The 12,813-nt window shown below is 37.0% G+C and overlaps 2 protein-coding genes across 2 annotated transcripts; both read right to left on the reverse strand.

The window, feature by feature from the left end:
- Positions 1-162: 162 nt before the first annotated feature.
- Positions 163-2,709, reverse strand: LOC9300288 (PP2A regulatory subunit TAP46). Its single transcript, XM_002865901.2, has 9 exons — positions 2,324-2,709; positions 2,106-2,228; positions 1,789-1,893; positions 1,589-1,690; positions 1,322-1,483; positions 1,208-1,243; positions 1,052-1,123; positions 680-960; positions 163-606 (listed from the first exon to the last, which is right to left on the reverse strand). The coding sequence occupies exons 1-9, from the start codon at positions 2,417-2,419 to the stop codon at positions 351-353; spliced, it is 1,233 nt and encodes a 410-aa protein (XP_002865947.1). The 5' UTR covers positions 2,420-2,709; the 3' UTR covers positions 163-350.
- A 184-nt stretch (positions 2,710-2,893) lies between these two features.
- LOC9302022 (calcium-transporting ATPase 8, plasma membrane-type) lies at positions 2,894-11,128 on the reverse strand. Its single transcript, XM_021015779.1, has 33 exons — positions 11,089-11,128; positions 10,834-11,015; positions 10,351-10,503; positions 10,131-10,262; positions 9,938-10,027; positions 9,611-9,680; positions 9,405-9,475; positions 9,238-9,321; positions 9,073-9,150; positions 8,925-8,999; positions 8,058-8,138; positions 7,899-7,981; positions 7,673-7,781; positions 7,534-7,589; positions 7,258-7,300; positions 7,095-7,178; positions 6,866-7,003; positions 6,732-6,776; positions 6,555-6,650; positions 6,252-6,368; positions 6,002-6,163; positions 5,812-5,871; positions 5,333-5,488; positions 4,924-5,040; positions 4,701-4,799; positions 4,398-4,535; positions 4,195-4,295; positions 3,984-4,029; positions 3,722-3,850; positions 3,524-3,628; positions 3,325-3,416; positions 3,181-3,253; positions 2,894-3,102 (listed from the first exon to the last, which is right to left on the reverse strand). Exons 1-32 carry the CDS (start codon positions 11,126-11,128, stop codon positions 3,202-3,204), a joined length of 3,084 nt encoding a protein of 1,027 aa, XP_020871438.1. The 3' UTR covers positions 2,894-3,102; positions 3,181-3,201.
- Positions 11,129-12,813: the final 1,685 nt, after the last annotated feature.

The following is a 12,813-nucleotide window of genomic DNA, read 5'->3' on the forward strand; positions in this document are numbered from 1 at the left end:
TCTTTCTCGTTTTTCTTTTGTTGTTTGATTCCATAAATGGTGCTGTGATTGAACGTGGGTTACACAATAATAGAGGACAACAAAAGATGGTCTCAGATACAGTCGCACGTTAATTATTTTACTAGATATATACGTTGCATCTATAGTCGGCGTATTTAAAAATAATATTCCAAAGAAATATACCAAAATGAAAGTGAATCTAGTAGTAGTTAATCTTATGCTGTAAATCTGTAACAGTCTTAAGGCTTAAGAGTAGAAAAGATGATTACATTACAGACATCAAAAGTGAAAGAGGAGGTTTTGCAAATAATAAAGGGTGAAAGTGTTAAATATGTGTCTCTGTCTCGGTCTCAGCCACAAGGTGTGAGTTTCTTGTTACCTGCACCACGAGGATTATCGTCCTTCCAATCATCAAAAGCTCTAGCTTTCATTACAGCTTCTTCGTCTTCATCATCCTCTTCCTCGTCTTCTTCCTTTCTTCTTAGAGGTTTATCATTGTACCATGATGTCGTTGCTTCTTCAATGGCTTTTTTCGTCTGCTCTTGCCAATCATTCATTATGTTCATCTCTGTTAACCCAGCATCCTCTATGCACATTGTTGGCATCCTACAAAATCCAAGTTTAATCACCATTCTAAAAAATCTCAAAAGAATTGTGATGAGAATGATTTTTTGTTTACCTGTGACTTGGTTGGAAAACCTGAGCTATCATCCTCTCTCTCTCGGTAGAGAGCGGTCCACCCACGATGCTTGCTGGACCGAATATAAGAGGTTGGTTCTTGTGATCGTGACCTTGTGATACAGAAGCTCTTCCTTCTAACACATCTTGTGCAAATGTGGCACAAGTGATTGGTTGTGCCGGTTTAGAGTACTGTATCCTTGCAGCAGCGTCTCTGTGCCAGGTTTCAGCTTTCTTTGTACGATCATCAAGAGCATCCCGAGAGAACCCATCCTCTCCATCCTGATCAAAATATCATCACAATTATCTTCGTTTCTATGTTTATCAAATAGTTTTGTTTGCATGTAAGTAAACTAAGACCACGGTAAGCTACCTTCAACTGTCTTTCCTTTATTGCAGAGAGCATTTCCTCTTCTCTCTTTAGCATTTCCAACAAATCAACAGCCTGTAGCGAAGTTCAATCATAAGAGTGGGCCTCCTCAACTTGTGACAAATCATAGGATTCTAATGAAATGATTTTTAGACTAACCTTACAAATAGCCAAGTTAATTGAGGAGAGCCAGGCCTGTAGAGGAAAGCCATAAGACAAGGCTTAGAAGAAAATCGAATTAGAGAAAACAGCAAAACAAAAAGTGGGACAAACCTCTCTCTCTTCTTCGCTGTCATCATCTGGAATATCATCTTCTCCAGATTCAACTGGAGTCGACAAGGCTGCTGCTTTAGTGGAACGTCCACGTCGCTCCTTCCTTTCTTTAATTTCAAGAAGCTTTGCCTCTGCAGCCTTTTGACGTTTGAAGCGAGCTATCTACAAAGTACAGTAATCATGAACACTCAACACAGATTTGAAAATCCGAAAACCTTAAATTCATTCTTGTCAGGATATAAACTAAAGAAACAAGGCTAAATCTACCTTCAAAGCCCTTCGATCTGCAGGTGCACCAGAACTTCGTGAAGAAGCCTCCAACTCCTCATCTGGAACAAGTTCCATTGCCTCACAGAACGAAAAGAACTCCTAGACACAATAAAAGACTATACATCAATCTAAAGAAATCCAACCAAATGCATATTCCTATTAGCACTAGCATCAAATGGATGCAACAACCTGCAAACACTCAGCAGAAAACTCAGCTTCAACTTTGCATATGAGGCCTTGACAATCTGAATACGGTCCTCCTGTATGATTTTCTCCGTCAACTCCGCAAGATAATAAGGCACCTATAGTCACAAGAAGATATATATCCCTCATCACTTTAAAGAAGTGTTAATGCAAACACATACAAACTTATGATCTTCCAAATAGAGTCTAGAAAAAGCAATTTACCATCGGCCAAAGTTAATCACTTTCAGATAAATCACGTCTTTGCTAATCTAATAACAAAACTAGTATACAAACAAGAGAAACTTTCTCAGATAGCAGAGAAAGTTACCAAAAGGTACTTGAGATTGTTCGTGCTGATATCTTCTTTAGTCTCGTTAGAAGAGAACAAGCCCAATTTTCCGATCATGTCTTCGCATTTCTGAAACATCTCACATCCTTTCTTCACAACATCCTAACAAACAAACAAGAAGCATACCCGGAAATGTCCAAATTTAGTAAAATTACCCTAATCGATTTCGAAATACAAGAAAAGTTAGAAGCTTCCACCTGATCGGTACCAGACTCTGAAGCCGCGAGATGAATTTTCCTTGCTTGCTCGAACAACGCTGATAAAGGCAATTCCTCCATAGACAGACCACCCATCACAAACTAGAAAGCAATTTCTCGATGAAAAAAGAATTCACAAGACGGATTCGAGTTTCTTCGAGAAGTGGATCGGTGAAGTCTTTGAAACTTTTTAGGGTTTCAAATCGAAATCTGGCGAATTTACCGAGTTTAGATGAAACTGTTAACTGCGAAGAGCTTGATAAGATTACGGCTGAGATCATGCCGCGTCAAGTGAAGATGATTATTGGAAATAATATAAGCCGTTAGATCTGTAGACAAGACCTCAAACCGACTCTGTAAAAAATCATCAAGTCAAAGATCGAAAAAGCAGCTTCTTCAACTCTTTCGATGTTCATTCAAAGTTTCAAACACCGACTACGTGCTAATTAATATCTCAAATATAATTTTTAGGTTTATTTTTTATTTTTAATATAAATTTTATTATGTAGTTTTTTTATTTGCCATCATAATTGTTCTAGTAATCTTTAATTGATCAAAGCTATAGCGCCGGACCTACTAGGAAGAGTGGATTCTGATATAGAAACCATTTCGAATTCTCAAAGAAAACGAAAGAATAAATCAAAAATTTAGGAACATCCATGAAACGAAAGTGAAGAAAAAGAAAACACAAAATGGAGGTGAAATCAAGAAGTAGAGAGAATCGAAGAAAACAAGCATAAGATGCGTCCACGGCAAAACGGGATGCTTCAATAGTTGGCCTGAAATGAGATGTTACTTGTCAGATCTAAAAATAAGACATTCATTCATTAGTAAATAAGGGAGTGAAAGGTTCTTACCGGAATTCAGTAAGACAAAGCTCAGTTACGGTTATACTGATGGGCTTGCAAAGGGAAGTGAGTGGCCAATTGGCTGAAAAAATTTCAATATAAATATGTTACAAAAATTAAAGAAGAATGATATAAAGTATTTATGAGCAGAACCTGAGTAATCCCAGAACACTAGCCACCAGCCATTCTTTCAAATCAAGCTTAACGGATGAATTGAAAAGTCCCAGTAACTTTAATACGAATATCTGATATACAAGGAACAAACAGAAAGTATATTTGATTTAGGGATATCTTACTACTAAAAAAAAAAAAAAAGATTAATGTCGTGTTCACTTGTGTACAAAGGACCTACCTGAAATATAATAGTTGAGGTTATAGTAACGAGAAACATATTCTCTCTAAAAATTTCTTTGAAGGTTTGGTCTAGACTTCGGATCTCAAAGTCATTATTAAAAGCCTGCATACAAAAAATAGAAGAAGACTTAAATGATCAACTTGTTCTCCTATGAATGCTAATTCAAATCAAAGAGTGTGAGAAATCGGACATTACCATGCAGAAGACAAATGAATTGAAAATCAACGTGTTCATCACTTTTACGGCATTACCGGTAGGACCATGCTTCAGCTCCAGTATCTTCTCAGAATGCACGAGCGCCAGCGACAGCACTTGGTGAATCACCTGGTTCATGACAGAAGCATTAGTAAAAGGTCTCCCAGTTGTTTTATTTTTCCTAATCTAGATAGCTATGACCAAGAATGATCTCGGATATTAGTGTTCACACATGACAAATCAAGGATTTTAAGCAACATACCTGTATCACCAACTTGTTCCACATCGTTGTATTTATAAGAGGGTCTCTGAATTATATATCCACGTAGACAGATAGTGTGTTTTGACCATAAGTGCAAAACCAACTGTCTTTTTCAGGATTTTGGCACTGATAAAATAAAGTCCCTTTCTAAGACAACTATATTCTGTACTTCTTAACCAAATATGATCATTGATCCTATTCGAATTTGTACCTTATATTAACCGGTGGCTTTCCCATTAGATGGTGAGCTGGTGGTCTATATGCCAACGCTAATGCTCCAAAGATGTCGATAGTAAGATTAAGTAACAGGAGCTGCATCAGGGAAAAGCAAAAAATGGGTTAGGAAAACTGTTTCCAGTCATGGAGAAACTGGATTATCAGACGATGAAGTAACAAAGGATAACATATTCGAACCTGCACGGTATTCAATGGAAATGCATTATGAATTACAACCTCAGCCACACAGATAGCCACAACGGATACACTGACAGTGAGCCGAAATAGGACACATCTCTGGATATTAGTGTATAGATATCGACACCATAGGATAACCTGCATTATCCAAAACAAGCTTTTAGTATCTTCCTGGCAACAATCAAAATGATTTAAACGAAATTTCATTGACAAAAGGTCAAGGTTTGCTCATCATTATTGGTATGCATTCTATACTACCGGCCTAAGCTCGTCATTTCAACCATATGCTTATAATACACTAACCTTGATGATCGTAGCAAATTCGCCATCCAATATTATGATATCGGACTTCTCTTTTGCCGCTGCAGTTCCTCCAATTCCCATTGCAAGGCCTACATCCGCCTGTGCAAGGAAAAGATGAAGTGTGGGTTGTAGTGATGATGGATATGTCTTTCAGTGATAATAATTCATATTCTCTTTGAAAGAGTGTGATGAGTTATTGAGTTTTAATAAGATAACTACAGACCGCCATTAGTGTCTCTGAATCATGTATTCCCATCCCAGTGGCTGCAACGACATGTTGTCTTTTCTTCAGTGCTTTGACAAACAGAAGGTTTTCGCTGGGAGAAGATTCAGCAAGAACCTTCACATAGAGTACAGTGTGTTAATTTTTCGCTCAATCCAGTTCTTGACCCAGTCAGCTAATATAGACCTATAAGAAATTTATGTCAAGATAGCAATCTGACCAACATAGTTAGTTTCCCATCAACATATAGGTGTACAACAAGTTCACTCGGCAAGGTGTCACAGTGTGACAATTGATACTGAATTCAATTATCTTATCAAATGATCCCACTCGTCGATGTATCATGATATGCACAGAAAATTTATATGTTAAAACTTAAAACCATATAAATAGAAGAATGGATTCATACTAAGAGATCTTCGACGCGCTCCTCTCTTTCTAGATCGGAAAGATTACGAAATTCAGCTCCTGTCAATATATTACCGTCAGATGCCTCGTCAAATATCCCACATTTCTTTGCTATAGCTGTTGCAGTCAAAATGTCATCGTCCGTCACCATGCGAACCTGAAAGTCAACATCCTTCCACTTAGAAAGTAGACTAATAAAAGGCGTGACTTGAAGACAAAAATTGGTTAAGCTTGTCTTCTGCAACAAATAGTATAGGTGTCATCAGATATTATGAAGTACCTAGTGATAAATTGGTGCTTCCACACAATTTATAGCAACTCAGAAAATATAACTAATAAGTCAAACTCAGTTAGAGATAACGAGAATTCAGAATGAAAAGAAAATCTCTCTGCTAATAAAAGTCACAAACTTCAAGTGCATAGCAAAACAGGCAGTGGCATAACAAAAGAAAATACGGAAAAAAAAAAAAAACATGGCACCTTAACACCTCCGGATTGGCACAGTTGGATCTCTTCCTTTGTGCCTGGCCGGCAAGGATCCTGCACGTTTAAAAACATTGGATAAGTAATGGTACTAAAAAGAGACTTTTAGGCTTTGTAGGAAGTGGAATCAGGTACCAATTCTCATTGATGCAAACTTAAGTTTTAGAATGGGTGCTGGAAATGTTACCTCTATACCAATAATAGCCAACAAAACAAGTTTTCCAGGTAGACTAGGTAGTCGAGAAAGTGCCTCATTGGATGGAAGTTTTTCCAGTTCATAGGGTTGATAAGCAAGTGCAGCACAACGCAATCCTCTCTCACACATGTATTTAATTGTTTCTTCAAAACCCTTAAGAGAGAATGGACTTTCATATGAAAAAAAAACCAACAAGAAATAATAGTGTTTGGGAATTAGTCATCTACGCTCATAAACAAACCTTTCGTTTCTGTTCATCAATAGCTATGGGGTTGTCGGACCCATCCATATACTTTTCGCATGAATTCAGAATAATCTTTGCAGATCCTTTCCAATGAACGAGGGCTCGTGTACTAAGCTATCAATGAATAATAATAAGAAAAACAGCTATATAAGTATCAAACATAGCATAAAATATGCAGACAGATCTACAGTCATAAAAAATTCCAGAGTTCTTACAAAGCTGGCCTGGAATATCTGTGTCAAGTGAAAATAGGGAGATGCATAAATTTGGTCAGCAACAATATAGAAAAGGTAATGTTACCTTTAATGCCACACCTCCATATTTCTTGTCTGGGTTGAATGGTATAGTATGACGGCCTAATGATGCCGACCTAACATCGTCAAATTTCATTCCCAACTACAAATACAAGTAACTAACAGTCATTAGAAACTTAATACCTATAGCAAGTAGTAATGTAAGATTAGAAAGAAACAAAACCTTATTCCCAAAGCTAAGAATGGCTTGTTCTGTTGGTGAAACTCCCTATATAAAATTATGAAATTATTAAGAATAATTTATATAAAAGTAACCATAATACAGAAATATAACACTGTGATCCAGGACACATTTACCGTTTCAAGAACAACACTGCCATTTGTGTTTTGGGCAATGCCTTCTATGATTAGTTCTTTAAGTAAGGTGGGCAACTGTGAACCATTATCCATATCTTGCATTCTTATTTCTCCAGCCCAGACATCAACCACCGACATCTGCTTAGCAGAAAATAAATGCTTAAATTGGTACTCAGGAAGATCAAGAGAAGCAGGAAAGAGCTGATTGCATATAAAAGAAAGCACTTGCCTTATTCAAAGTTAAAACTCCAGTTTTATGACACAGTATAGTTGTAACATGCCCCATTCTTTCACATGCAGAGGGTGTCTGCACCTGAAAGACATTTACTGAATTTTAGTACATGTTGATGCTCTAAGGACATTGAAAATTTTGAAATATAGAAGTAGGGTACCAAAGCGCTGTCTGTCATCATTTTTCTTGCTGTATTTGCAAAGCTGATGTGATGAGGAAAATGATATGATGAGAAACAAGAATAAGTAACTGTAAAGATAAAAATATTAAATTTCAATGACAAAGTAGAAGGATGCATTTTAAGATTATGCCACTCTTTGAATAGCAATAGGATGTATAATCTAGTTTGCTACACTTACCAGAAACCTAGGTATTCAACAGGCTCATTCTGGTAGTATTTTCTTTAAACAAAATTTTCAAAGGAAAGGAGACTTACTTCAAGAGAACAGCTATAGGAAGTCCAACAGGCACTCCCACTATTATTGTTGCGATCTGCAAAATCCATGTTTTTGCGACAAGGTTACAAAAAAATACCATTACTGTAGTCGCGAAGGTAAAGTTCAGCATTACTGTACCCCAAAACTCAGGGATTTAATCACAAATTCTGTTGCTTCTTTGGCAGTGGTAATTCCAAGGATAAACATTGGATTTCCATCTGATGTTTTGGTCCGACCATAAAAGTATCTGGAATTAAAAGGGTTGTTACTTGTTAGTCCTTATTGCCAGGATGGAGCTGAAGATCTTAGATCTGAATGCATTACATAAAGATGATGGGTACATTGTAAAAAAAGACAGACTTACCGGCATAATTGAACGATACAGGCAACTAAAGCAAACAAAACGACTAAGCAGCTGGCAGAATTTGCAATCCATTTCAAGTATACCTAGTAAAACGAATCACAGGTGATTAATGCGCAAACTATCATAAGTAGCAAGGAATTAGTATTCAATAAAACTGACCTGAAAGGGTTTTTCCTCATCAGTATCATGTGCAATCTCCATCATCTGCCCCCATTCAGTATTCATTCCAACACTTGTAACCTTAAATACACGGCGGACGAATAAAGTGAATTAGATGACCAATAACCATGTACAGAGAAAGCAAGACGGAAGCCAATCTTCTATTTCATAAAGAAGAATGTTTCTTTTTTCAGCCAAAATAATCCATAAAGAACTTTCCAATGATAGAACAGTGTTCAGAATAACAGAAATACCGACCGCTCTAGTGTCAAACAACAAACCATAGTAATCGCAAGTTGCAGAAATATGCTACAACGGGAAGCCAGATTCTTGGGTCTAAGAAACCAATGCATTTTTAAACTATGTATTTTCCTTGAACCATTGGAGAAAGCAGGCTTTTCCCAGGAGATGTAAAATTTTGAAATGCATATTTCACTTCTGATTGAACTATGTCTTTTTCTAATATTCATAATTCAGAGTATGTGTTTTGCACCGCCAACAAAAAAAATTCTAAGTTACTTCTTTTATCTCAATTTCACATTTTTCCAGATCAATAAATCTATTGCTTTACTGATAGTAATAAAAACAATCTTCAATGCCTTGCTTATCTTTTTATTGTCACTAGAATAAGAGACAACATTGAGACAAAGAAAGGAAAGCTGTTTGCACTTTGCAGAAACACAAAAAAGCTTTCAATGCAGACTTGTTTTGTTACAAAGAGTCTATTATGGTTATTTTCTCATCCATGTCAACATGGGTTATCACTTTCAACATAGACCTCCTCTTTACTAAAAGCAGCTATAATATTTACGAAATGGATGTATCAAACATTAACACGAAACTAAGAGACGTAGCTCTAGAGCTTACCAGCATTGTACCTATGCCCTCTATCAGTTTTGAACCAGATAATAGGAATGGATCAATTTGAAGATCTTTTTGAACCTGCTAATTGTAACGATAGATTAGAAAAACAGTAGAGATAATGATATAGCTCATCAACAGGGGTACATCATACAATGTCATGTGGGCCAGTTATTTCTTGCTCGTCAATTTTCAATGAGTTAGCATGAAACAGGACACCATCTGCAGGTACCTGGAGCATTAATCATACTTCAGACCAATTGTGAAGCTCAAGATAAAGAAGCCAAACAATGATTACTATTAAAAGTGTGATGCTTACCTGACCACCATTCCTCAGGGGTACAATATCGCCCACAACAATATCATAAATAGAAACCCAGACGCTTCCTCCACCTCTAGTCACCTGTGACGAAAAACGTTCAGCACAAATTGTGCGTAACAACAACATACACAAATGAATAAAAAAAACTGTCTGCAGGAACACACATATAAGTGTACGTTTCTCTTCTCCTTAGTCAACTTTTCAAACTGAAGAGACTGCCAGTACTCTGTGCTAGCTGCAAAATGAAAGAAAAAACAATATTTTTCAGATTGTTTCCATATTCTCTCATCTGAGAATTGATTGATGTACTAAGACAAATATAATTAAGTTAGCTAAGCAACTCCAAGAGCATCAAATAGTACTACAATACCTCTCACAATGATGTCAAGTATAATTAACAACACGACGCACGGTTCTTCATACCATCCATCATCGATAGCCTGCAAGTGGCAAGAGAGGGTGAGATAGATACAGGAAATAAGTTCAGACTGCAGAGCCCAAAATCTAAAAGACAAAAAGCAACACCTAAAGAGAGCCACATGATATATATATATATGGCTGAACAAAACAATGAATCTACGTCAGAGTAACAGTGTAACTCTCAAGAAACCAGGAGTAATCCTAATGTCAAACACAAGTACCAAAGAAAGTAAAAGAAGGATTTTGATTCATCTTGTAGAGAAAGAAAAAAACTCACTTTTCTTCTGATTCGCAGGAGCGATTGAATCACAGCAGCAAGCGTGATAAGCAGAGAAGGAGGAAACTGGCTAGCTTTCCAGATAAAGCGCTACAACAACCAATGGAAAAATTGAAAATCTTCCACAAAATAATTTAACCTAAAACTCAGAAGAGAATTTAAAAAGCTTTGCCAAACGATTTGTCTAATTTACCGACAAACTCTTTCCCTTCTTGCAGGGGTATGTGTTTGACCCAAATGTTTGCCTACGATGTAGAATCTCATCATCATCATCATCTATGCCCACTTTCAGGTTAGTCTTCAGCAGATTTGATAATCCAATAACCTTTTGTATCAATCAGAGGAAATCATAAGTAAGAAACATTGACACAAAAAAAAAAAAAAAAAAGATATGGTTAATCAGAAGTGCTTGCCCCGTTATATCGATTCAAAGCTTCAAGGCTACGATCTCTGACTAGTTGAACGAGTTCCTCCAATCCAATGTCAAATTCGCAAGCTGGTGAGTTTCCAGATTCACAACAGAAAATAATCGGAAATTTTGGTTCGGTTTGGGTCTGGAATTTTTCCTGTTATATTCAAATTCGCATTAATGAAATTTATACCCATCCAAATTGCAGCTGAGATGAGAATTGAATTAAACCAAAAAGGCAAAAACTAAAAAAAATATCCGATTCTCCAACATGAAATTTATGGTTCAAAAGGGAACCGAGAATATACCTACCGTTTGCTGGTTCTGCTTCTGGGTGATCATCATCATCGTCGAGTACAGACTTATCATAGATAAATTTCAGATTAGAGAAAAATCAAGTTTATAAGCGAGAAACTTATGAGAATTTACGCTTACTGCTTGGTCATGTGCTCATCGACATCTCGATCTCGTCCTTGTCGTTTTTCACCAGACAGAATGCTTTCTTCAACGTCGTAACCGGTAAGATGAGCACAGTCCAAAACCACGCAATGAGCATAGAGGTGCGTTCGTTGTTACTAACGACACCCATCTCCAAATCTTCTGGTGTAATCTCAACTACTACAGCTTCAGAGTCACTGTCTTGGATGACATTCTCCGACGCATCTTCAGCTGCAGGAGCAGAGTAACATCAGGAGCTGTGAAGCCGAGACCAACCTCCAGATCTTCCGGCACCCTTTTGCACCGAGACCAACCTCCAGATCTTCCGGCACCCTTTTGCACATTTTGAATTCGGTACTCTGCGCAACTAGACAACTCTGCTTAGGGTTTGTTTTACAATTTTAAAAATGGCTGGCAGACTATTTATAAGGTGCAAGAAAGACGACTTGTATTATTTTTTTTTTAAACTATTTACAAATAAGGTGAAAGAAACCGTGAAATGTAACGGTGTTATAATTTTTTATTATTCAAAAGGAAATTTCCAAGAAGTTTTCCTATTGTACCACCTGAAGGCCCCTGAACACAAGACATAAACAATTTTTCTCAATTTGCACTTAATTCCCAATTTTCCTTTTCTTTGCTTATCTGTTACAGAATTATAAATTGAAACTTTTTCATGGATGTTAATATTTCTTTCTTGTATCTTTTGATATCCATATTGCTATACTAATATTTTCCCTATAAAATAATATTATATTTTATGAATTATAATTATTAACATTTTAATGATATTAAGATTACGTAAATTGAGCAATGTCGTAACCAGTAAGATGAGCAACGTCATTAGAGCGTCTGAAGATGGAATTTCCAAAAATTATAAAAATATCAATATTAGTTAGGAATTTAAAATTATTTAAAAATAAATGTGTCGTCGTAGACTTGATCGTAGTTAGATAGAGCAGGGCACAAATACGGCATGCCAGAATGCTTCTCCAGCCAAAAGATGGTCTAGCACTTAAAGCAGTCTTAAAAAACCCAGAATTCACATAATATCTACTCTTCAACAACCTAGCAAAAAGACACTCAGGTGATTGAAGAAGTCTCCACGCTTGCTTTGCCAACAGAGCCTGGTTGAAGGATTGTATGTCTCTGAAACCCAGTCCACCAAAATCTTTAGGTAAACAAAGCCGCTCCCAACTTTGCCAATGGATATTTCTTGAATGCTCACACGAATCCCACCAAAAGCAGCCATTGCACTCTCAAGATTTTCACAGGTTGTAATAGGTAATTTAAAGCAAGAAAATAGCAAAAACGGGCATCACTAACACAACCGACTTTAACAACACCTCTTTCCCACCTTGGGATAAGTACCTAGTGAACCAACCTGCTAACTTTGCTTTCAGTCTATCTTTAAGGTAGTTGAGCATATCGACTTTTGAGCCACTGAAACATTCTGGAAGACCCAGATAAGTACCCGCTCCACCCTTATTTGAAATTTCCAGAACAGCTTGAATGATGCCTTTATTAATAACATCCACCTTTGCTCCAAAAGTGATGGAGGATTTGGATAGATTAATGGTCTGTCCCGTTGCATCACCATAGGTCTTCAGAATGTTTTGCAAAACCAGACTTTGCTCTCTAGAGGCTTTGCAAAGGAAGAGACTATCGTCGGTAAATAATAGATGATGAACTACCGGACCATTATTAGAGAACTGAATTCCTTCCAATCTACCTTCCCATTGAGCCTTGTTCAAAAGATGATAAAGACCCTCTGTACAAAGCACAAAAAGAAAGGGCGATAAAGGGTCACCTTGTCTTAGACCTCTCTGAGGAGTAATTAGGCCAAAAGGAGCATCATTGATCAACACAGAGTAAGTGACAGAAGATACACAAATCATGATCCAATTGACCCATTTCTGATGGAACCCCAAAGCAAGCAGTAGGGACCGAAGATAGCTCCATTCAACGCGGTCGTAGGCTTTGGACATATCAGATTTAACCGCCATAACTCAGCAGAGATACGAGGATA

This window comes from Arabidopsis lyrata (assembly GCF_000004255.2).
Source record: "Arabidopsis lyrata subsp. lyrata unplaced genomic scaffold ARALYscaffold_8, whole genome shotgun sequence".
Taxonomy (NCBI): domain Eukaryota; kingdom Viridiplantae; phylum Streptophyta; class Magnoliopsida; order Brassicales; family Brassicaceae; genus Arabidopsis; species Arabidopsis lyrata.